Source organism: Peromyscus californicus, unplaced genomic scaffold (genome assembly GCF_007827085.1).
Source record: "Peromyscus californicus insignis strain IS unplaced genomic scaffold, ASM782708v3 Scaffold_5__1_contigs__length_169319896, whole genome shotgun sequence".
Classification (NCBI taxonomy): domain Eukaryota; kingdom Metazoa; phylum Chordata; class Mammalia; order Rodentia; family Cricetidae; genus Peromyscus; species Peromyscus californicus.
In genome coordinates this window covers 113,941,443-113,966,664 of record NW_026294573.1, presented here as the reverse complement: position 1 = coordinate 113,966,664, position 25,222 = coordinate 113,941,443, and the positions used below count along the sequence as shown (strand labels likewise).

The window sequence follows — 25,222 nt, the reverse complement described above, 5'->3', positions numbered from 1 at the left end:
AGTGCCCTAGTCAGCACACACAAAACTGTGTTTCCTAAGCTCCCACATGGAGAAGAAGTCATTCACTTAGTGGATAGTGTTTTTTGTCCAGCCTGAAAGCATTGTGCTGTGTAGATAGAAAGTATATGAAGGCTTCGTCTGTGGGTCACTGTTTCTGGGAGCAGGAGTGGGGACAGCACTGGCTACATCATAAGCAAGACTCGTGACTACGAGAAGGAAGACTAAGAGTCCCAGAGGTCTCCAGTCCCCTAGTCATTTGAGTGTTTCCTAGACAAACCTAAGCGTGTCTAGGTCATGACCTGGTATTTTGGGCACTGACAAAGAACCAGACAAAGATTGCCAGCCACTGTGTCTCACCCCTGTCTCAGGAGCAGAAGTGAGCAAAGCTGGTGACAGGTCTTGCCCCTGTGTCTGAAAAGCTCAGAGAAAAAGAAATGTGGGATGGGGTGGGGCTCCATGGCAGGGGGTGCTTGCCTGCCTTGGCCTGGCCCTGGATTCAGTCCCTTAAAAAAAAAAAAATGAAAGGAGGGAGGAAGGACAGGGAGGGAGGGAGCTGCCCATGAGGCCAGTGTGCTCAGTACTTCTCTGCTCTTCAGTCTCTCTTCCTCAGCAAAGACTAACTCTGCCAGACAGCAGAAATGCCGTGAGAGGTGAGGTGAGGTAGCCGCGGAGCCGTGTGTGTGGTTTATTCAGCATCCACAAGGCTGGTGGACACAAAGCACATGAGCTTTAACTTTCAGGCATGTTTTGAAAATGGACTCCAGAGCTGCCTAGAGTGAGCTGCAGACACACCCTGGGTTCACTTCCTCTTCTTCGCTAGCCTGCCTGGTCCCTGCTTTCCTGTTAGTGTCTGGCGGAGAAAGACAGAAAACCACCAAAAGGGGTTTAGTTTAAGAAATGGAAATTGAGCCGGGCGGTGGTGGCGTATGCCTTTAATCCCAGCACTCGGGAGGCAGAGCCAGGCGGATCTCTGTGAGTACGAGGTCAGCCTGGGCTACCAAGTGAGTTCCAGGAGAGGCGCAAAGCTACACAGAGAAACTCTGTCTCGAAAAACCAAAAAAAAAAAAAAAAAAGAAAAAGAAATGGAAATTGAGAAGGAAATCTGAATGGGCAGCATTCCCATTGGTGTCTTATCCCTTCGGTTTGGGATGGGGTCACCACCGATGCCCACGACATGCAGCCCTGCTCCTAACCTTGAGAGGAGTGAGGCTTCCTAAAAGCAAGGGTAGTTGTGTTTCACAACTTTTGGGGGAGTTGCTGTTTGTCCCTGGAACTGTTCTTAAGGGCACCTCCTGCAGAAGGCTGGTCCTTGAGTCAGCTCCATCCCACACTTGATCTTACCAAGGACTGGTAGAGTAAGAATACATGCCGCTTTGTTGTCTCTTGAACAGTTAGGAACTGTCAGTTTCAGATGCTCAATGTCTGCTGGGTGGTGGTGGCTCCTACCTTTAATCCCAGCGTTCGGAAAGCAAAGGCTGGTGGATCTCTGTGAGTTCAAGGCCAGCCTGAACCACAAAATGAGTTCCAAGGTAGCCGAGGCTACACACAGAAACACTGTCTCAGAGAAGAAGAAAAAAAAAAAAAGATCAGATACCCAATGCCATCCATAAGAGCACATTTTTTCCTCTGGGCTATGTCAGTCTCCACCTTAGGACTGGAAACCATGACACATTTGTGGGGGGGCAGATAGTCATTCAACCCATGAAACAGCCACAGACAGGACTAGTCTCCCCTTAAAATACCCTTGGATTTAATTTTTATTTTTACTTTTCAAAACAAACCTGTTAAACATTCATAAGCAGTAAAAGGCACATTTGCCAAAACTCCGTGCCTTTCATGAGTCACACTCCAACTCTTTTGGTAGCTTGTGTTGAGCAGGAGGATGCTAGCAGAGCTGAGGTTTTTTTCCCCAGTGAAGGAAGTTATTTTCCCAGAACCACCCAGGCCCTCAGCATGACGGCCCCTCTGGGAGTTCAGTGACTTGCTTCGGGGGTTACATGGTCTAGGTAGAAGTTCTGCCCCAAAAGTATACTGAATTCCCATGAGTTTTAACTTGTTTTCTTGAACTGATCCATAAAAAAAACACAGCATCTATCTTGGATTCTGCCCAGACTGCTCTTAGGTAGGGTTAGGTGTTTTCTTCCAAGTAGACCACAAGATACAATCGAGTCTGGAATAAAACCCGGGGCTCCTCTCCCTGCCAGCCACCAGCGTAGCCCCACAGCTTCTCTCCATCTTCTGAGCCAAAATGTGGGACCAAAAGAAAAACATCAGTGTATCTTACTTTCTGTAAAATCTATCACCGCGTTAAATAACTCTCCTAGTTCATAAAACACAGACTTCTCCCATCCTTTTTTTACTCTTCCCTAGCTTTGAAAAAGCTTCAAGTATTGGGTTGGAGAGTTGGTTCAGCAGTTACTGGCTGCTGTTTCAAAGGGCCTAGGTTCAGTTCCCAGCGCCCACACACATGGCGGCTCACAGCCTTCTGTAACTCTGGCCTCTGCAGGTACTGCACATACATGGTGCACAGACCAGACATGCATGCAGGCAAAACACCTATACACATAAAACAAATAACAAATTTTTAAATAAAGTATCATTTCCATACCATAAAATTCGCCCTATTAGAATGAAAATTTCAGTGTTTTTAATATCTCCACAGTGTTATGCAGCCATCTCCAGTTTGTGACTCTAGCATGTTTTCTTCACCCCAGGAGCAGATTCTCCTCATGGCTTTTTCCCTTCACACCCCCCCCCCCCCCCCGACAACCACTAATCTGCCTCTGTTCTGTATAAATGGTATTTGACTTTTTTCACTTAGGATAGCATTTTCAAAGTTGATCTCTTCTGTAGATACATCCATCTGGTGTGTTTGGATGTATCAGAACTCCATCCTTCTGATTGCTGATCTATCTTGTTAAGCCATACCACATTTTATTGATCCATCATTGTTTGAGGGAGTTTTGGTAGGTTCCACTTCCTGGATATTTTGAAGGATGGTGCTGTTGAGCATTTGCATGCAAGGTCTCTGTAGACAGGCTTCCAGTTCACTCATTACATATCTCTGAGTAGAATGGTTAACTCATGTGATGACTCTACATGTAGCCTTTTGAGGAACTACCCAGCCATTTCCCAAGGCAGCTACACCATTTTTGCATTCCCCCATCCAGCTAGGAGGAATCCAGTTTCTCCTCTCGCTGCCAACCTTTACTCTTCTCTGTGTGTCCATCTAATGGATGTGACATGGCATCTCCTTATGTTTATAAGTTTGTTTTTAGATTTTGAAAACTGTACAGAAGTCACAGTCCTCTTCCAAGTGGTGCATGCGCTAGTCAGTTCCCAAAGCATTTCCAATTGATTGTGAGTTTAGTGAAGAAACACTGGGTAGGTGGTTGATTTCCATATCCAAAGGTACTGGTGAGTTGGACTTGCATTATTGACATGCTTCATTTGGAGAGGAATAAAAGCATATGATAGTGGCCAGGTATAGTGGCATAGGCCTTGTAATTCCAGCATTTAGGAGGTGGAGGCAGAGGGTCACAAGTTCAAGGCCAGCCTGAACTACAAGCCCGTGAGTTAAACAAAACAAAATGGAAAAGTGTGTGTGTGTGTGTGTGTGTGTGTGTGTGTGTGTGTGTGTCGGAGGGGGGGAGCAACCAGTGAAATAGTACAGAAAAGCCATGTCTAATTCTTCTCACCAAAGTGCTGACTTGAATATTCTGTTTGTTTTTTACTTTTTTCTTTCTTTGATACTTTTAAAACCATTATTCTATTATTCTTTGACAATGTCATACACATGCATAATATACTTCAGTTTCTTTCTCTTTCTTTTTCTTTCCTTCTTTATGTCTGTTTGTTTATTTGTTTGTTTGTTTGTTTGAGACAGGGTCTCTCTACATAGCTCTGGCTGTCCTAGAACTCAATCTATAGACCAGACTGGCCTCTAACTCACTGAGACCTGCCTCTGCCTCCAGAGTGCTGGGATTAAAGATGTATAGTGCCATACCCAGTATATTTTGGTCATTTTCAACCCCAATTATTCTCTCTCATCCCCTCTCCCTCCCACTGAATCCCTTCTTCTTCCCAGTTGACTTGATAACTTTCTGTGTAAGATTTTTACCATCATTCCTATGGTTCGGTGAATCAAGCCCATTTTTGCAAGTGTCTAATTGGTCTGCTTAATGAAAAGAAGACTTTGAATGGCAGCATAGAAGTCAGCTGTGTTCGTAATTAAAACAGTGTTTTCATGTTGTCTAGAACATTCTCAGCGTTTAGAATTCCTAACGTTGTATGCCTGGAAGAGGAGACCATATGACAAGGAAGGATGGCTCTTCCCTCACCAACCAGGCAGTTCCTTTCTCTGTCTATTATCTAATTTTACTCTTCATAGCAATTCCAGCAGCTAAGTGAGGCAAGTATTATCCCTGACTCACAGATCCTCAAGTTCAGGACAGAGAGAATGAGTTACCTGGGACCGCATAGCTAATTGATTGTAGTCTTATGGGTGAATCCCTGGTGTCCTGGGAATACCAAGTAGAGGGTAGGGGGTACAGGAACATCTCTTGGTCTTGGAGAGCCTGTATATTGTCATGGCCTCCAAGGTGCCCACTCAGTCTGGCGCTGTGTGCCTATGGCTTCAGCTCATGTGTGGTAAGAACCACATGGGAGTAGGAAAGATTTCACAGCCCTTTCTTCTCCTGGGACTTGTAGGGAAAATAGACTGTTGTTTTTGGCTTTTTCTCCAAAACCTACTTCTCCCCCCTCCTTCTCCAGTAACCTTCACCCAGCAAACCAGAAGCAGCAGGCAAGTAAAATGCGTGTTCATAGGCTTGGTGAAGCGAAATGGCCAGAGTGTCACTTCCACAATTCTGTGAAAACTGTGCAAAGCAGACGTTGTAGAGAAATCTGTCAAGGCATTGTTTCAGAGTGGGAACTTTTCTTTTGTCTCATATTTGAATTCTCTGTAGGAAATTATGTTCTTCATTATATTTTTAATGGAGATGGGAAGAATGGCTTAAGCTACGGGATGTGGGCAGTTGTTAGCAAGCAGTCTTCTGTTTGGTGAAAAGGAAGCACTGCATCCCAGGTCTGCCTGCAGCCTGTCCAGCCTTCCTGGTCCAGGCTTCCTATCTGGTCATGCAGATGTGCTGAGAAGGCAGATTTAGGTTTCATGCACCATTCAGAAGGTCCTCTGCCTTTTGCCATCTCTAGATCAGAGGTCCCTGGTTACACTGCAGGAATCTATTTCACAGACTGCTGAAGAGCTGGGGTTCTCCCAAAGTCTAACCTCCCTTGGGCAGTATTGGTCCCATACTGAAAAATGACCCTAATCCTGCATTTCCTGTGAGTTCCAGAGGTATGAGAAGAGTCAGCATTGGGTACAACCAACAGGAGTGTGTTGCGCAAACCACAGCGTGGCCTGTAGTGCCCTCTTTGGCCCTTGGCCTGCTGACTCAGTGGCTCTTCCTCTGTCCCTGAGCCTTAATTGAGAACCAAAGTAGTTCACTACTAAAGAGAATCATCACTTACAAAACCCACAGGCACATCTACTGTGCTGTGGCCAGAGAGGCCGCTGAATATAACTGCAGGCCATTCAGACAGGTGGCAGTGAGAGCTGGCAGAATGTTTCGTGTTGTATTGTCTGTTCTGTGCTGTCTCTGGGACACCTCTGATGGGAAGTGCAGTCTGGAAGGATATGTTATGCAGGAGCAGTGAATGAAAAAGCAGCAAGCCCTCCAAGCTTTTCGTGTAGGCTGTGTTACTCTTCTGGGAGAAAGAGAAGAGGCTTCAGCCTTCTCCAAGCTTTTCAAGTTTGCAAGGCCCTGTCCCATTACCTGGCTTTCAGCCCTGAGTGGGGAACGTTTGAGCACACAAAAGCCTGTGAGGAGGGCATTCCTAAGCAAAGGCCTGGGGCTGCTCCTCATCTCCAGGAAGGTCCATTGGCTTAGAAACACGGAAGGGATGTGATAAGGCCTCTGTACCCCTTGGGGGACACACCACACCTGCTAGTCAATGTAAGTTCTTCCTTTCTGTATGACTAGCAAATCTACAAACAACCCCCCCCCCCACAAAAGTGAGGGTCCCCTCTCCCCTGATAGGGAAGAAAGCCCATGGTTGACAGTTTTCTTCCCCCCGACCCTGTTTAAAAAGCAGCTGGATTGCAAAAGCCCTGATGAAACATTGTGTGGGGCTTGCCTTCGCTTCGAGGACTTTGACACAGCCGCTGTTGATTTTCCCGTTCCCCGGCCAACCCTCCAGCCTATCTACCGGTTTGTGTTTGCTGTCTAGATCATTTTAAATACAGTAGCGTTTGGGGTGGAAGCCCTTTTGACTGTCCTTGTGATCTGCACTGTTGGCATGTTTTCTTTCTGAAAATAAGTAAATGCCGTCTGGAACTGAACTAGAATGGCTCTACCGTCAGCAGAAGTCGAAATCCCATGAGCCCCAGGAGTGCACAGCCTTCGTGATGCCCAAACGCAGTGTCCCCAATAGATGGCCTCCGGGCTGCTGAGGTACCAGCTAGGATCTGAGTATCTGTTTGTTATCCAAAGGTTATAAAAGGGAAATAAACAGTCTTCCATATCAGTATCAGCCTTGTAGAAACGTAGCCCACAAGCAAAGGCCTTTCCGAGCCCCTGGAAAGGAGCCGTTTGTCTTAGCAGTGTGTCTTTAGCACTCAGAGCAGGGCCGAGCCCACAGTGGTGTGGTATGTCCCACTGGAGTTTCCTGTTCTAGGGCCAAAGTTCTATAGCTGTCATGAGACCCACATTCACCATGTGGGGTTCAAAGGGCACCCTTTGGGAGCCTTCCACCAATGCTACATGGAGGAAGCTCCGAGCTAGGAAGTAACCCGACAAAGCACGTTCACCCAACCACAGGAGAGGAAAACGACTCTTTATTGGCCTTGCCTTTGTGCATGGCGACCAACTGGGCGCAAATGCCAGGAGTGAGCATTATGTCTGTCGGGTGCAACCAACAAATACGCAACCTGAGCTCAGGGTAGGAGAGCCGCATCCTCAGCCTCGTGAAGAACACGGACTCACACTCCGCCCGCTGAGTGCTGACAAGAGGCTGCTTTCTTTGCTAAAGCATTTTGCTCAATTAAACCCAGGCCCACATGCTTGTTCTGGCAACTGTTCTTCCCGAGAGCTCTATGAGGTTAATGGCCACACCCTGCACATGCCTCGCAAGCCTTTTGTGAGGGCTCATCTGAATTGTGATTTACTGGAACAGTAAAATGTGCTTTAGATTTAAAATTTTTATCAGTATACTTTTTTATTAACAATTTATATAAATTACATGTTAGAAATATTTTATATATCAATACATATTCTTGAAATTAAATAATTCACCTGTTTTATTTCGTTTTTACTTCATTTAATGTGGCTGCTGTCAATTTTTTTTCTTTTTTTCTTTCTTTTTTTTTTTTGCGGGGGTGGGTGTGGGTTTGGGTTTTCTTGAAACAAGAGCTGTCTGGCCTCGAACTCACAGAGATCCGCCTACCTCTGCCTCCCCAATGCTGAGATTAAAGGCGTGCGCCACCACAGCTGACGTACTTGCAAATTTCGCCTACCTGATTGATGTTAGTATTAAAGGTTAGCCTAACACATGACATTTAGGCTTATAGTGCCACCTGCTGGCCCAGCCGAAAGCAAAAAATGAATGCGTGAAAAAGGAACCTGAGCTGGATGTAGTGGCCAAAGCCAGCCTCTAACTCCATGAGTGACTGAGGATGGCTTTGAGCTCCTCCTGATCTTCCGGCTTCCACCTCCTCCCAAGTGCTGGGATTACTGAAACTGCAGCTTTCCAGGAGCTGCAGAAACATAAATGACTGAAGAAGTCCCCAGACCGGCAGCACCGCCTTAGCAAGGGCAGTGATAAGTTGTTGCAGACCTGAGTCCCAAACCTCGTGGGGACTGATGTGGCCCAGAGATAGGGAGCCCGAGTTTGTGTCTCACCTCTGCATTTATTCATTGCTTTGAATGAATTCAGTGCTTAGCCCAGACTGGTCTCAAACTCAGTTTGTAGCTCAGGATGGCCTTGAATTTCTCATTTTCATGCCTCCACTTCTGGGTTTATAGACATGTGTCAGGCCTCTATAGTTACTATTCTTAAGAAATAATACATACCAAAATTTAACAACACAGAGAAGACATCTCCAAGGACATGTCATTCTTTCTTTATTGTTTTGGGGCTTCTTATTTTTATTTTATGTGTATGGTTGTTTTGCCTGTGTGTATGTCTGTCTGCATACCACATGAGTGCCTGGTGCCTGAAGAAGTCAAGAGGGCAGGGCATTGGATCCCCTGGAACTAGAGATACAAATGGTTGTGAGCTGCCAAGTGGGTGCTGGGAATCAAACCTGGGTCCTCTGGAAGAATAGCCAGTGCTCTTAACTACTGAGCCATCTCTCCAGCCCCTGTCATTCTCTCTCTACAAAGTATTTACCTTAGCCGGGCGGTGGTGGCGCACGCCTTTAATCCCAGCACTCGGGAGGCAGAGGCAGGTGGATCTTTGTGAGTTCGAGGCCAGCCTGGTCTCCAAAGCGAGTTCCAGGAAAGGCGCAAAGCTACACAGAGAAACCCTGTCTCGAAAAAAAAAAAAAAAAAAAAAAAAAAACAAAGTATTTACCTTAACTTGTCAAGAACTTGAAAGTAAGAATCTTGCTGATAAATTAAGCATTTCCACATAATAAACCACCCCAAATCTTACTGGCTTACAACAGCAGTGGTCACTTAACGTCTCTCACGGTTTGAGTGTTGGGAACTCAGCCGGCCCATCTGGGCATTTCCTGTTGACCTTGAAGTCAGATGTTGGTTATAGTCATCTGAGTTTCTCAATAGCTTCAAGGATCCACTTCTGGGCTAGCAAGATGGTTCATCATGGAAGGGTGCCTGCCTCTAAGCTTGCAACCTGGGTCTGATTCCCCAGGACCCATACAGTGAGAGAAGAAAACTGAGTTCAGAATAAATAAATAAAATGTACTAAACAATGGAGTATGTTTCCAAGGTGGGCCATTCAGGCAACTGGCAGGCCTGTGAGCTGGAGGCACCAGGTCCGCCCCCACAGGGCAGCCAGTGCTCAGGACTAAGCACAAGTCTCGGTGCCCTTCAAGGTGTAGCCTCAAGAAGACCACATAATGCCATCCACTGAGGTGCGTGTGTAGGAAGGAAAGACTGTGCGTCTTGATAGAGGCATAACAGCATTATGTTGTAAGAGAAAATGTAAGGTGTGATGGCCATTTTTTAAAAAATATTCTAAGTGCCTGTCATAACACTAACCTAGAGAGCATGCCTTGTTTTGCACAGGGGGCAGTTGAGGTTCAGGAGAGGGATGTCGCCTCTCTGGATTCTCATTCCATATGAGAACTAAAGCCCCTTTCTGACACCTCCTACCCAGGATAGCTCCTTGTGTTCTGTGTGTGTAACAAAGACTCTCGCTGACTGTTGCATCTTTCCAGTGTCTTCAGGGTGTGCTGGGCTCCGTCTTTCAAGTCTCTGCTTCAGTCCTTAGAAGATAACTTTAAATTGGTCGTTTTGTTGAACTCAGTTGTGGGTCTTGTAGAAGAGAGCTTTGATAAGCCATAATCTGCCTTAAAAAAAGTACTACAGCATTGAAGAAACTAAGTTTCCAATATTTTCAATGCCATGTGCTTCAAAAGAAACCCGGGAATGATAACATTATAATTTGTGTGTGCTTTTTTTTTTTTTTTTTTTGCGTTTTCCTTTTTTGGTGTGTGTGTGTGTGTGTGTGTGTGTGTGTGTGTGTGTGTGTGTGTGTGTGTGTTAATACATGGTCTCACTGTGTGTGTGTGTGTGTGTTAATACATGGTCTCACTGTGTGTGTGTGTGTGTGTGTGTGTGTATTAATACATGGTCTCAGTGTGTGTGTGTGTGTGTGTGTGTGTGTGTGTGTGAATACATGGTCTCACTATGTATCCCAGGCTGGCTTCAAACTTACTAGGTAGCCTATGTTATGCTCAAACTCATGGCAGTCCTCCTTCTCCTGAGTGTTGGGATTAGAATTATATACCACCACACCTGGCTTATTTGTGTGTGTTTGTATTGTTTAATTATACAAATATTTCATCTTACTTGTACTTGACACAAGAGTGTATGAATCACTACTTGCTTTCAGTGGCTTCCATATGATTTGGTCATCTTTTCAAAAGGTTTGGGAACTGGAGAGATGGCTCAGCAGTCAAGAGCACTGGTTGCTCTTTCAGAGGACCTGGATTCAACTCCCAGCCCCCACCTAGTGACTCATAACCATCTATAATTCCAGTCACAAGGGATCCAATGCCATCTTCTGGCATCTGTGGGTACTGCACAGACATGGTGCACAGAGATGCATGCAAGCAAAACATCCCTACACATAAAATTAAAAACAAAACGGAAAAGCAAGTAAACAAACAAATGAGATTTCATTGGGGCTCTACTGATGGCTCAGCAGTTGAAAGTATGTACTGCTCTTGCAAAGGACCCAAGTTTGGTCCCTAGCACCCACAATAGGCATCTCACAACTGTCTGTAACTCCAGCTCCAGGGCCTCTTACACCCTCTTGTGGCCTCAGTGAGCACCTGCACTTATGTGCACATACCAACACATACAACACATACATATACATACAACAACAACAACTAATAATAATAATAATAATAATTTTTAAAGAACATTCACCATTTTGTGATGTTTCACTTCCCAAAATTTCAGCTGCTATAATCCCATTCTGGTGTTCTTGGTTCCAGGTTAAACTTCCTTTTCCTGTAGATCAGATCACAGATCTTCCCAGGAATGACTTCCAGATGATGATTAAGATGCACAAGCTAACCTCAGAGCAGTTGGAGTTCATTCACGACATCCGGAGGCGCAGTAAGAACCGTATTGCAGCTCAACGCTGTCGCAAGAGGAAGCTGGACTGCATTCAGAATCTAGAATGTGAAATACGAAAACTGGTGAGTTGGCGAGCAGGCATTCACCACCTTGAAGTGACTGAGACTGATGTAAAGTCACATCCGTTATAGCTGGAGAAAGAAGGAGAGGGACGAGTCACCCTTTGGAGAAATTTGAGTTTATTCTCAACAGAAGTAATAGCTTTGCATCTGAAATGGACATAGATGTAGAAGTGTGTCATCACATGTCATCTTCAAGTTTTTTATGAAATTAGTTCCTTTTCCATGTGTATGTTATAATAGAGTATGTCTACTGCATGCATATAAAAACCAGATACCCTTCTAAACTAACTCTCTACCCATATGCCTGATTTCCATAACTAGCATTCTGGCCCATGTAATTGTATGATTCTGAACAAACAGTAAAAATATCAGCTATATACTAGGCAGGTATCTAAAACACTTTATTGGTTTGTTCAGTTGAAAAGCAAGACAACACTGTTCTTTCTCCATCAGCATTTTCCAAGTCTTAAATAATAGGCTGTGTGTTTTATTTTGCTTTCTAATACCATGACTAGAAGCAGCTTGAGGTAGGAACAGTTTATTTGGCATATGCATCCCAATCACATTGTGGACGAAAGTCAGAGCAAGAACTGGAGGCATGAACCAATGCTGAAGCCATGGATGAACTCTGCTCACTGGCTTGCGCTCTATAGCTTGTTCAGCCTTCTTTCTTATATGTCCCAGGACCACCAGCCCAGAGGTAACACCATGCACAGTGGGCTGGCCCCTCCTACATCAATCACTAGTCAATAAAATGCTCTCCACAGACTTGCCTACAGGCCAGTCTGATGGAGGCAGTTCCTCAGTTGACATTCCCTCTTCCCAGATTACTCTTGCTTGTATCAAGTTGACAAACAAACAAACAAACCTCTTGTCTCAGTGCTGAACAGTAGTTCCACATGCCCATCTGTGACTTAGAGATTCATAGTCAGGGGTCTTTGGTTTCTTACAAGAGGACCTTCCTATGTAGACCAGGCTGGCTTTAAATGCAGTCCTCCTGCCTCTGCCTCCCAGGCACTGGTAGTATAGACATGTACCACCAAGGTTCCATGTTTTTAACCAAGGCTGTTCTTCCTTTTCTAAGGAAAGCCAAAACCGTGTCATGGTGCCACCTTGTTTTCTTCTCCCACAAATTGTCCAGGAACATTTTTTTAGATGAGTAGGCCCACAGAGGGTAGTGCCTAGGCCAAGAAGTTATGACAAAGGGGCCTGAGATTCCTTTCCTAGAACACACTGGCCCTCATTTTTAGACCTCCAGGTTCAATGGAGAGGGGGCCAGGTTGCTGGGCCCACTTGCTTCTGTCTGGGTGGCGGGGATGGCTTGAGTGGTCAGGGCTGACCAGCCTGGTCTGCTGCTGCGTCTTTCCCAACAGGCCCTGTACTCAGTTCCTGCTCCCATCATGTCTCCCACATGCTCGACACCCTAATTTGCAGATGCACATAATGTATTTCTCTCAAGCTGCACGCGTACATCTGTTTATTTTTCATTTTTAAAACATGTTTTCTAGATAAATTTATAAATATTGTAGCAGGTGTCCTTTCCCCATATAAATCTCTCTCTAACGCGCATCCCCACGCTGCCTGCCGGATTGCATTCGTATTAGGCCGTGCACAGTGCCTGTGTCAGAGACCTGCTCCTCTCCCTCCTCCTCCTCCTTCCTCCCATCCTTGCCTCCGCTCGCCTGCAAGACTTGCAGAGGGGCTGGGTACCACTCTCCCCACACTGCTTCAGACACCCCATCTCTTAGGCTGCTTTATCATGTGTCATGAACCCTCCCCACGCCCCCTCACACAAATACTGATGGTAAAACTTTAACGAGTCTCCTCTCTAGGGCTAAACTCCTCTCTCAAAGGGTGACAAATTTAAGAAATTCAAGAGCATATGTGGAACTTTGCTTAATGGGGAAAACATCTTAGAGCCATGGGCTAGCATGTTCAAGCATAGACTCCACGTTTCTGTCCGCCTGCCCCTCCATCCAGTGCCCAGGGATGATCCCTGCTCAGGATTCAGTGCGTGGTTCCCAAGTCTTGCAAAGGACTTGCTGCCTTCAGTCTGCTGTGCTATGAAAGCCACAGAGGCTGCTGGTTAGGTCTAACCATATGAGGTTGCTGATAAGCAATCTCGTTTGCTCGCTTGGTTTTCTGTAAATAGAGTTTCTTCGTCATAGTAGTTTTAGACTCCTAGTAAGACCGAATGGCATGTCTGGAGTTCCCAAATGTCCCTGACTCTGGACACTCCTGACAAGAGCAGTATTATTTGTTACGGTGGGTGAGCCTGCGTCGACATGTCATTCTCATCTGACAGCCCTGCTCTGCTTTAGAGTTCACACTCACTGTTGTGCGTTATGTGGGTTTGTACAGGGTGCTGTCAGAGCCGTAGTGTGCAGAGTAGATCCACTGGCCTCCACTGGCCTCCACTGGCCTCCACCATCTCTCCCTCCCTCGGCCCCTGGCAGCCACTGGCTTTTGGGGGTTTGTTTGTTTGGTTTTGTTTTTTTTTTTCTGTCTTTTTCAAAATATCAAACAGTTAGTTGGCTTTTTACTCCACAGAAATAGTAACCTAATATATTAGGGGAAGATTTTCCAACTATAAGGTTCAGAGCGAAGAGTTTTCTGGTCAGTTCCCTATGAACTCCAAACTCTAGGAGAGCAGAACGCCGCTGGATTACGGCTTTGCTGTTGGTGGTGACTCAGCTGGTTGCTTCCTGGGCCTCAGCAGGAGGGAGGAAGGGACACCACACTGGGGAAGGCGTGTCAGTGCTCCAGTGGTAAGGCAGCCAGCTAGTCAGCTGAGGCACGCAGCAGAAATGCATGTACAGTCCCCGGACAATGTGTCTTCTAACTTCCCAGACTCCGGACTAGTCACTCTGGAGTTGGGTCTCTAGTATCGGATGCCAAAACCAGGGTTTGCGACCCCTCTGAAATGAGGCTTTGTGTCCTCTCGTGCAGACTTGATCAGGCCCTTCTCCGTTTTTGTTTTTTCCTCCCAGGTGTGTGAAAAAGAGAAACTGTTGTCGGAGAGGAATCAACTGAAAGCGTGCATGGGCGAGCTACTGGACAACTTCTCCTGCCTCTCCCAGGAGGTCTGTCGAGACATCCAGAGCCCAGAGCAGATCCAGGCCCTGCACCGATACTGCCCAGTCCTTATCCCCATGGATCTCCCTGGAGCCAGTGTTAACCCCCCTCCTTTGGGGGTTGAGCAGAGCCTTGCACCCTCCCAGTGTGCAGTAGGAGGAAACGTACCCTGCTGCCTGGAGCCAGGGGCAGCTCCCTCTGGGCTCCCCTGGGTGCCCAGCAGCACCCCTGAGAATTGTACCTCTGGGAGGAGGTTGGAAGGTGCTGACCCTGGGACCTTCTCAGAAAGAGGACAGCCGCTGGAAGCCAGAAGCCAGTCGGTGACCGTGGACTTCTGTCAGGAAATGACTGAGAAGTGTACAACAGACGAACAGCCCAGGAAAGATTATGCCTAGCCAGTGTGATGAGCTCTGCCTCCGGTCCTCACACCTCTCCTGTCCAGGTGTTCTTCCGCCAGCCAGTGGCGCTGTTCATCTGTGTCTTGAAGACCCAAGAGCGAATCTGGTGCACACTACAGCAGTCTTAGCAATACTGTTCCGAAGTATTCCCTCCTCTCCGTAAGCAGGAGTGCTGGTTACCTTCACAATGGTGCTACCCCTTGCCCTGGCAAGGAAGACAACAGTGCAGACACTGTCTGTCTGTGGGTTAACTGCAGACTTCACAGGGATAGACTACACCTCTAGGACCCAACCACGGATTTTTTTTTTTTTTCTCAGTGGCCCATGTCACAAACCCTATCTCAGGAATTTCTTCTGAATGTTCAATTTTTTTCATTGAAGACAGCTTCTATACACATCAAAGTTTTATAGCTATACTGTACATATTATATATAATATATATGAAATATATTCCATATGCAAAAGTCCTGCATGCCTCGATTTTTCTCATCCTCAAACTGGAAGCTTCGTTTCTATCATTTACAGACAGGTTCCAACATTCCTCTTTTGTCTCTGATGCCAGAACTGGTTTTGTAACTTGTCAACATGGTCATTTTTTTTCCTTGCTTCACAGTTCAGTGTCGATCTGTACTTACTTACAGACAAAATTCAATGTTGGAAGCTTTTTCTCAAGGTGTGATCTCAGACCTTTTCCTTTGGTTGGTTTGGTTTCGACACCACCAGACACGGGTGTCGTGTGAGCATCGTGGGTCTGTTCTTTTCTCCTTGTGTTTTTCCCTTGGTGTTGCGGATACTGTACAGCAATGGTCAACTTTGCCACTTGCACTGAGTTTTGAGTCAAACCTATTTTCTTAAATGAAGTTGTAACTTCAGTATAACTCAAGTATATTGTATAGTCTTTGCTTTTAGTTAAAAAGTAAAACATTTTAGCTAATTAAAAAGCACTCAGGTGATAATTATGTAGGAAAAAAAAAACAATCTTGCCAAATAATGAACCCATCCTAGGATGTGTAGACAATAATCTGCTTGAATATTTTTGTAGCTCGCTTCCTCCCCACCTTCCCTCAGTAAAGCTGAAGTGCAGATAATTCAGAGCTGACACTGGATGTTCAGTTCCTGCGTGGGGAGAGAATTCGGATGGCTCACGGGACTGGTAGCGACAGAACAGGATCCTGTGGTGTTGTGTTGGAACGCCACAGGCACGGGCGAAGAGAAGCCGAGGGGGACCCATCCATTTCGGCATTTCATTCCGGCCTCCTCCGCTTACGCTTGTGCTCCAAAATGTCTGCTTCTTTGAAGGGCACAGCTAACCAGCCACCCAGCTTTCCTGCCCACACCCGGCCTCCAGGCCATCTTAAGACCCGAGGGGATCTGAATCACAGCCTCAGCCCCCTCGGTTAATTGAGCTCACTGAGAGTAGGAAAGAACATCAGGCAGACTCGAGCCTGAGATCCATGTGGACATAGGCTAACACACCCTTTTTCCTTTCGATCTTCAACTGCTCTCTCTACTCTGAGGTTTTTGTCCCCTCTGCCCTCTCCCCCAAGCCCTCCCCCACACACCTACCCATTCCTCCCCAGATAACAATCTGCCTCCCTTGCTTAAATCTAGTTGGTTTGCAAATCTGGAGAGCAGCTTCCTCGGCACTGAGGTACCTGGCCTCAAGCCACGCTTACAGGAAGGCGTGCCCCAAGGAGGAGTCAACGCCCCCCTCCCAGTGGTCTCCATCTCCTCTCACTCAGCAGCCTGGAGACCACTCCAGCTGTGCAAGGTTGTCCAGAAAAGTCTGATGTTGCGGGAGGGTAGAGGGCAGTGGGGACAGTCGGTTGGCTTTGTTTCCTCTCCTGTGCCATTGTTTGGACAATATTAAAGCTGCATGTAAAAGGGGAAATTAGTGTATGACTAGTAGGCAAAAAGTGAAACCCTAGTAACATATGTTCTAGTATTATTAACTTCTTTCTGTACCAGTAGTAGTGCTAAATGTTTAAATACGTACGAATGCCAGACGTTGTTGGTTCATGCAGTAGAATTTAAGGGGGAAATGACTTCTTTTAAAATAGGTCCATTTTTAAAACATGCCTCTGGGTTTTGAGCGTGTGTGTGTGTGTGTGTGTGTGTGTGTGTGTGTGTGTGTGTGTGTACAGATTTTGATAAAGCTGTGCTGGAGCTGCCATCTTCACGACACCGTTGGTGTTTCTTGGTCTAGTCAAACAGTTCCCTGCTTCACCCGGAGGCTTGTCTTCATGGAAAGCTAGCATGTCACTCAATGTGAATCTTGGGATGCTCACAGCTGCCTATTAACGGTGCAGGAGTCAGCAGACAGTATTTTTTGTTTAACTCTCTCACTGCCTTTTTAAGTGACCTCTTCGAAAGAAACAAAAAGGCTTGTTCTCTGCTCTGGCCGTCACCAGTGCAGAGCAGCCTCTCAGCTTGTTTTGTGGTGTCCCAGCTCGTGGGCAGCTGGTAGTCTTGCCACATTCCACAGTTTACCCCCAGGTTTCTGTTACCAGTAGCTCAGACCTGTGTGGCAGCCATTTCCGGGGTGGGGGTTGGGGGTCGGGTCTCCTCATTTGTCTCCGCCCTAACTCAGCTCTCACCTTTCTTCCATCATTTTCCCCCCCTCTTCTTCCACCCAATCTCGGCCGTGGGAACTAGTTCTTAAAACTTACTCTAAACTTACTCTAAAATTTCTATTACTTTGGTATTTTTAGCAAGTAATTTCATTCAGTATGCACCAGGAACAGCGACTGGCTTTGTGTAAATTACTCGCGGGACACGTCTGTCTCCTACTGTTCCAAACCATTGCTTATCAAAATTGTTCCTGGGTTGATTCAAAGGGAGGCCTCCCTGGGGACCAGAATCTAAATTCTACAAGTAGAATTCAGAAACCCCCAATCTGTCCTTTCCCGGGATTCCTCAATCAAGCTCATTCCCTCTGTAGAAAAGAGAAGGGAAGAGAACAGAGGAGAGGGTTTGCACAGTAGGGGGGCATTTCTTCGCATGTTCGAAGGTCTTTTTTTCACAGATACAGGACACTCCAATCACAGGCTGTTTGGGGGATCCCAGTGACAGCCTGGTTGGGTCTCCCGGAGGCTGAGGGGTGAATGTCAAGGTCCAGGGCTAGCACAGGTGATGCTAAGACTGATAGTATCCCACCCAAATGCAGCCCCCCCCACCCCCGAGCAGCTTTGTCCTCCTGTGTCTCTGAACGGCCCTGGTCAGGTTGCCCAGGCTGGAGGCAGGTGTGTGCTCCTGTGTCCTGAACAGGCTGGAGGCAGGTGTGTGCTTTGCCGTGTGTGTTTGTTTCTCTGCGTTATCTGGGGGTGCCTTGAATAAAGTCGAACTTCTTGACTTACTGATTCTGGAACAAAGCGGTTACAAAACCTTTTTGAAAAGTTGGCGAAGTTGCTAAGCCATCCTGCTACTTCTCTTCCAGGTTCCCTAACAATGACTCAGGCGTCAGGGGTGATGCTGCAGTAGACAACGTTATTTTTATGTCTGTCATACAAGTAATTTATTTACTGTCTTTCTCGAGGTATGCTGCTTTTTAACATGCACTATAATTTTGGATGTAATCCTTGCGTTGCTTTTCCAAGGAAGTTTAAACATGGCTAGTAACTAGTGTGCTAACCGCCTCTTCTCCTGAAAGGAGCTCCAGAGCACCCACAGGACCTGCATGGAGGACTGGCTAAAGCCTACACTTTTCTCTTGTTTTACTGTTATGATTTGTCACTGAAGAAGAAAAGATGAAGCAAACAAAGGATTGAAAGTATAGAAGTTCTCAGAAATTGCCCAGTCTTGCCCCAGGGGCTGCTCTGCGTCCCATGGACTCTCATAGTCCTCCCAAATGAGTCAGTCAATAAACATGGACTCTCATAGTCCTCCCAAATGAGTCAGTCAATAAACATGGACTCTGATAGTACTCCGGAAGGAGTCAGTCTGTAAAGCTTCTTCAAGTCTGCATTTGGCTGCATATTCCTACACACTGTGGCCCATTTAAACCAGGAGCTGTTAACTGATGACTCCTCCACCGCTGCTTACAGTGGAGGGGAATCTCAGATCTAAAGGAGAGCAAGAATCCAGGTTTATCCTCAGCTCTCTCTCCTCAGCACCCCGACACACACACACACACACACACACACCCCAGACTAAAGAAAAGGATTATTTTAAAAGAATAAAGCTCTTTGTTGTATCATGAGTTTGTATTTACTTGAGGATTTTGTTGGAGATTCCATTTCTGGCAAGTCAGTCCACAATGCCTTGTGGGGTTGGTATTCATAAAGGAAGTCTGTGCATGGAGATATTTTGTGTTCAAAATGTATAATACTGCCCGAGCCATCTCATGACCCAAGTGTCAAAGACTGATGCTGTAGCATAGGATATATGTGTGCATAAATAGTGTGTACAAATAGTATTTGTACATTGAAGAGACTTGTCGTAGCAGATCAAAGGTAAATTATTCAACTGATGGTGCAAAAACATTACTTGCAAAGTAATTGTATAGTATTTTCCTACACTCCACCCTGGGAGATCATATTTATAACAAGTGAATTATTAGTGCATTTTAATTGTAATATGAAATGATGCTGCCATTTTGTGAAGAGTATCCACTTGGTTGCAGAGGCCAACTTTTATAGCTTTGGTTTAATGTTGTGGCATGGTGTATGCATTTCTCTATCAAGCGATGGATAAACTCTTGGCTTTCATTTTCATTCCAGTTTATTGACCTCAGATAAAAACAATGGCTATTCATGGAAGTGTGTCAAGACCCCTCGTTTCAGGTAGACTCACACTCAGTGCCAAACGCTCCCATGGGAATAATCAAATATATATCAGGAAGAGTGAAGGGACGTGGACAAAAATGGGTTTTCCTACAGATGGGTGCTAAATCTTCTACCAAACATGTCTCTGGGGGCCAACAGTTGGCCTCCTCTTGGGTCCTAATAATGTATTTTGGCTGTGGCAACGCTGGGATGCCCATTCACACTCTGACACAAGAGCCTGGCACTTGTACCGAATTATCAGGAAGATTGCAGATGCGTTTGGGAGCTTCGGGTACTCGTTAGACACAGTGAGCCATTCAAGGCAAGAGGGCCTGTGTGAATTTGTTCCAGAACCAGTCTGATGCAAGTGCACCTCTAATATATGCCTTACAAACTCCAGAGGCCATATGCAAAACAGGGTCTTCTCAGTGTATGCAAGGGGCTGCAGCCTCTCTTCTCCTCCTCCCCAGCTCAAACAATACGGACAGTTTTCACACATATCTACCTGTATAACCCTCCGTACCTCTCATAACTGGTCAACGACTGTAACAGGTTACATCAGGTGTTTTTCTACATACTTTTTACACAGATTCTATGCGATTAATGTAACTTAATTCAACGCATCATTTTATTGTACAAGTTCTTACGCTTGGCCTTATTTTTTCCTAAGTGATTGTGGTTTTTCTTGTGGTTTTTCTTGTAAAGATATTGAGATGGCTGTTGATGCTTATTCTCTGTAACTAAGAATTTTTACCTTTTTGGGAAAAAGCATTGCTATGGATTAATGAATTGAAACTTCATTTACTCGTTGTAAATACACTATTGTGGGAAAAAAATCACTCAATTGAATTGCTAGTGTTAACTGAATTTTGTCTAGACGCCATTTCTGTTGATGAAATAAAGACATATCATTCTGCATTGTAAAAGCCTCTAATCCTGTTTTACATTTTGCAGAGTAGAAAGCCTCAAGAAATGTATTCTCCACGAAAGTCCATTTCTTGTCCTCTAGTTTGGACCCTTCTCTGCTCCCTGATTAATCAGATTAGAAATGTTAAGAATTTTAAAATGCTATTTTTTTAATCTGAATTTTTAAAAAAATCCCCATTGCACATGAAATTGGATAACAGACATTAGAATCACTTCCAGTTTCAATATTTCACTATGCAAGTGTTGCCGTGGATAAAGAACGTTGTTTTTACAGCTGTGCCTGAATCTACAATTACATCAATAAGGGTTGACTAGAAAGAAGCCAGGTGTGGTGGCACATACCCAGGTCCAGTCACTCCAGAGGCTAAAGCAGCGTCACTTGAGCACACACGTTTAAGACCAGGATGGGAGCATAGTGAGGCTGCCCTCTCAACAACTTAAGTGGGAGCATAACACCAAACAGATAGCACATGTGATGATTCTACAAGGGACAGAAGTTGAGGCTTGTGGTCAGGGAATATACATAAGCTAGAGAGATGTAGCCCATGGCCAGTGTCTTCAGTTTTTATGTGAAGAGAAATGGACACACTGCATTATGGGCACACCAAAGTCTATGAAAAACACTGAGCTCCAGCTGCAAAGGGAAAAAGAAACTACCAGAAGAGGCCCACTGCGATCTGTTATGAGCAGTGAATGAATGTACCTGATACCTAGTCAACCCTCGCTGCAGCAAGAAATGTCCCATCTGCCAGATGGGAAAGCTGAAATTAAAAGCTGAGGAGTTCTCCCTCGGAGAATACCATAGGCCTTACTTAATGAGTTAAAGTGAGCTTCCTCATATACTGTATACTGTTCCGAATCTCCATGGTCAGACCATTTTCAGTGTAAGAGGTAGAGTACCTTTGCCTAAAGAAAAGAAAGAATTCAGTTATTTCCAGGAAAAACAGGACATAGTCCTTACATTTTGGGCAGGAAAACTTGGAGGGTTGGCAGCCACCTTCATCTCCAACCTTGGCCGTTTGTTCTGTGGCAGACTCAACCTTGCCAACTGTTCCATCCTGCAGAAATACTCCAGCTCTGTCCTGCCCCTGGCATGCAGCTGCTATTCTTTCCTTGCCTCAAATGTGCTTCTCACCTGTAAGTCATATCTGGTTCTAGACATAACGAATGTCCTCCTTCTATGTCGGGCCCTGGCAGCAATTCCTGTTGCATTTAGAAATAAAGAAATTCTTTGAATCCCCTTTAGAATCTCTGACCCAAGACCCTGTCCCTCAGAAACGATGCATAGGCAGGTTCTATGTAGCTTCCTTTACCAGCAGCTAGTGATGGTGTGCGTCCTGAACAGGGATGAGCCCCCAGGGTCCTCCACCAGGTGAGCCCCTTTGCTTCTTACCTCCTGTGCTCTCACACACCTCATGTTCCTGCAGATCATGCTACAAAACTACGGTGGACCAGCCTGGTCAGGCAGGAAAATGCTTTACTTCCCATGGCTAGGTTTTACTTCTACCACCCAAAGACAAGTGCCTCTCTGAGGCAAGGAGCCTTGTCCCAGATCAGGGGCTGGAAACCTTCTGATACCACTGTTGGCACTCACTGGAAGTGTTCTATTTCCCACCGGGCCCTCAAACTTTGTCTTTAATTTTCATTCATGCTGTAAAGCGACACCCCTGTAAAGGAGGCCTCGTGACAAACCTGTTAACCTGATAGGACAATGAAGAATGTGGAACAGGAAGTGGTGGGTAAGGTACTGTTGTTGCCTTGGGGTTTCTACTGTCGTGGTCAGACACCATGACCAAAGCAGCCTGGGAAGGAGAGGGTTCATTTTGCTTACACTTCCCGTCACAGTCCAGCATCACAGGAAGTCGAGGCAGGAACCGGGAGGCAGGAGCTGATGCAGAGGCGGTGAAGGAGGGCTGCTTCCTGGCTTACTCCTCATGGCTTGCTCAGACTGCCTCCTTATAGCACCCAGGACCACCAGCTCAAGGCTGGCCCAGCCCACAGTAAGCTGGGCCCTTCCACATCAATCATCAGTCATGAAAATGTGCCACAAGCTTGCCCACAGGCCAGTCTGATAGGGGCACTTTCCCAGCTGAGGAGGTTTCCTCTTCCCAAATGGCTTTAGCTGGTGTCGAATTGACGTGGAACTAGCCAGCACAGTGTCCATATGTAAGTATACTTGTTCAGCCAACATTGTACAACACACCGTGCATCCAGTATTAAGAGAGCATAAACCTGATCCTTAAAGCATTCACGAGCTGGCTGAGCAGGGATGTATACAAACAAATTTTTTTTGAAGAAGAAGAAGAAGAGAGGGCTTCTAACTCTCACAGACAGTAGAGCATGGCTTCCTGGGGGATCCTGGCCCTTAGACAGCTTAGTATGGGTTTGGACTCCAGTTAGCATTTCCCCTTGGGAGACTTTTAGCTGTGGAGGAAATTGCTTAATCTTTCTGAGCCCTTTTGTCTGATCTATAAAATGGAGATGAACCATAATGATTTTACACAATCGTGTGAGGAAGAGAAAAATGCACCGTGAGGATGCACCTGGGATGGAATATGTACTTTAAAAGGGTGAGCTGGAGAGATGGCTCCGTGGTTAAAAGCCTTGGCTGCTCTTCCTAAGGACCCTGGTTCTGCTCCCAGCATCCACATAGAGGCTCACAGACATTGTAGCAACATCCCCAAAAGACCCAACACCCTCTTCAGACCTCAGGCACTGCATGCCAGTGGTGCACAGACATACACTCAAAATTAAAAATGAAAGGTAGGGCTTTGCCTTTCATCTTCCTGGTCTTCACTGGCTCTCCTACAAACTCACTGTCTGTAGAAGACTAGATCTTGAGTCAATGAGATGGCCTGAGATAAGGGCACCTGCCACTGAACACGGCACCCTGAGTTTGATCCCTGGAACTCACATGGTGAAAAGAGAGAACCAACTCCTGCAATTTGTCCTCTGACCTCCCTGCAGGCTGTGGTGTATGAACACTCACACACATAGTAAGTTAATTAAAAAGTAGACTGGTTCTTCATATCATACTTCATTTCCACCCCCACACGATGGAATAGAAGAGTCTTGGTACTGTTTGGACTAGAAGCATAGAATAACTACAGTCGGTGGAAGGCTGCCCTTTGTAACCTTCCAGCTGATGCCCAGTCTCTATCTGAATCCTTGCAATGAAAAGCCCAGGTCTGGCCGGGCGGTGGTGGCGCACGCCTTTAATCCCAGCACTCGGGAGGCAGAGCCAGGCGGATCTCTGTGAGTTCGAGGCCAGCCTGGGCTACCAAGTGAGTTCCAGGACAGGCGCAAAGCTACACAGAGAAACCCTGTCTCGAAAAACCAAAAAAAAAAAGAAAAGCCCAGGTCTGATGGTCATAAAATTTTTCTGGAACCAGAGTGTATTAGGATAATCTTTTTGTACAATGTATGAAGATAAGTCTCTGTTTAACCTCACCTGCCTACGGCACCTTCTGATTGGTTTAATAAAGAGCTGAATAGCCAATAGCTAGGCAGGAGAGGATAGGCAGGACTTCCAGGGAGAGACAGGAACCCTGGGAAAGAATTGGAAACGCAGGAGATTTGCCAGCCAAACGCAGAGGAAGTCGGATGTACAGTACTGAGGAGAGGTAATGAGCCATGTGGCAGAATGTAGATTACTATAAATGGATTAATTAAAGTTTTAAGAGCTACTTGGGAACAAGTGTATGTAGCAAGCTTTGTTGTTGGCTGCCAGCTCACAAATAATGACATGGAGATTTCTTATTAATTATGAAAGCTCAGCCTTAGCTTAAGCTTAACTCTTATAACTTAAATTAACACATTTCTATTAATCTACATTTTGCCTCATGGCTTTTTACCTTCCTTTCATTCTGTATGTCTGACTCCCTCCATATCTCCTTGCCATCTCCCTGTACCTCAATTATCTCCTCTTACTTCCTCTCTCTGTGCTTGGAAGCCCTGCATATACCTCCTGCCTAGCTATTGGTTGTTGAGATTTTTATTGCACCAATCATAGCAATACATTTTTACACAGTGTACAAATACCCCACAACAAGCATAAGCTAAGGCCAAGTTTTTATAATTAATAAAAAGTCTCCTTGTCCCCAGGCAGCAGCGGCACATGCCTTTAATCCCAGCACTCTGGAGGCAGAGCCAAGCAGATCTCTGTGAATTCAAGACCAGCCTGGTCTACAGAGCGAGATCCAGGATAGGCACCAAAACTACACGGAGAAACACTGTCTCGAAAAAACAAACAAGAAAAAAAATCTCCTTGTCATTATTAGAGAACTAGCCATATAAAGAAAGACCCGTTATAAGAGTGTAGCTCAGTGGTACAATACTTGTCTACTATGTATAAAGCCTTGAATTCAATTTCCATTACTGTAAAGAAAGAAAAATAGAGGGAGTATTCTAGCTTGCTTTATATTGCTGTGATAAGATACTGACCAAAAGCAACTCGGAAAGGAAAGGGTTTATTTCATCTTTAGACTTATAGGTAATAGTCCATTACTAAGGGAAGCCAGGGCAGGACTCAAGGCAGGAAGTGAAGCAGAAACCATGGAGGAATGTTATTTACTGGCTCAATTCTTCCAGCCTGTTCAGCTATCTTCCTTATACGATCTGGACCACCTGCCCAGTGGTGGTACTATGCACAGTGGGCTGGACCTTCCAATATCAATTGGTAATCAAGAAAATGCCCACAGGCATGCCCACAGTCCAGTCAGATGCAGACAGTCCCTTGGTTGAGGTTCCCTCTTCCCACATGACTCTAGTTTGTGTCAAGTTGAAAAAACCAACCAGGACAGGGAGGGAAGGAGAAGGTTGATTTCCTGGGTTGACGACGCATCCATCTAGCATGCACCTCTCTGACAAAGAACACCTACTGTTGTGAGGCACCCTGGGGATCCTAGCTTCTTGGGAGACTGTGGTAGGAGGATCACCAATCTGAGGCCGGCTGAGTGAGAAGTGAACAGCCAGGCTTGATGGTAGGCGCCCTTACCTGCCAACATGCTGTCTCAAAAACACTGTTTTTAAGGGCTGAAGAGATGGCTCAGCAAATAAAGACACTTTCACAAATGTGAGGACCAGAGTTAAAATCCCAGCACCCA

At 45.8% G+C, this 25,222-nt stretch overlaps 1 protein-coding gene across 2 annotated transcripts in view; it reads left to right on the top strand.

Moving 5' to 3' along the window:
- Window positions 1-20,116, top strand: part of Bach2 (BTB domain and CNC homolog 2) — a 343,391-nt gene extending 323,275 nt beyond the window's left edge. For both annotated transcript variants that reach the window (XM_052716038.1, XM_052716039.1), the window contains 2 exons: window positions 10,748-10,954; window positions 13,945-20,116. In XM_052716038.1, coding sequence (XP_052571998.1) covers window positions 10,748-10,954; window positions 13,945-14,424 — 687 coding nt within the window. In that variant the 3' untranslated portion in view covers window positions 14,425-20,116. The remainder of the gene's footprint in view (window positions 1-10,747; window positions 10,955-13,944) is intronic.
- The last annotated feature ends 5,106 nt before the right edge of the window (window positions 20,117-25,222 follow it).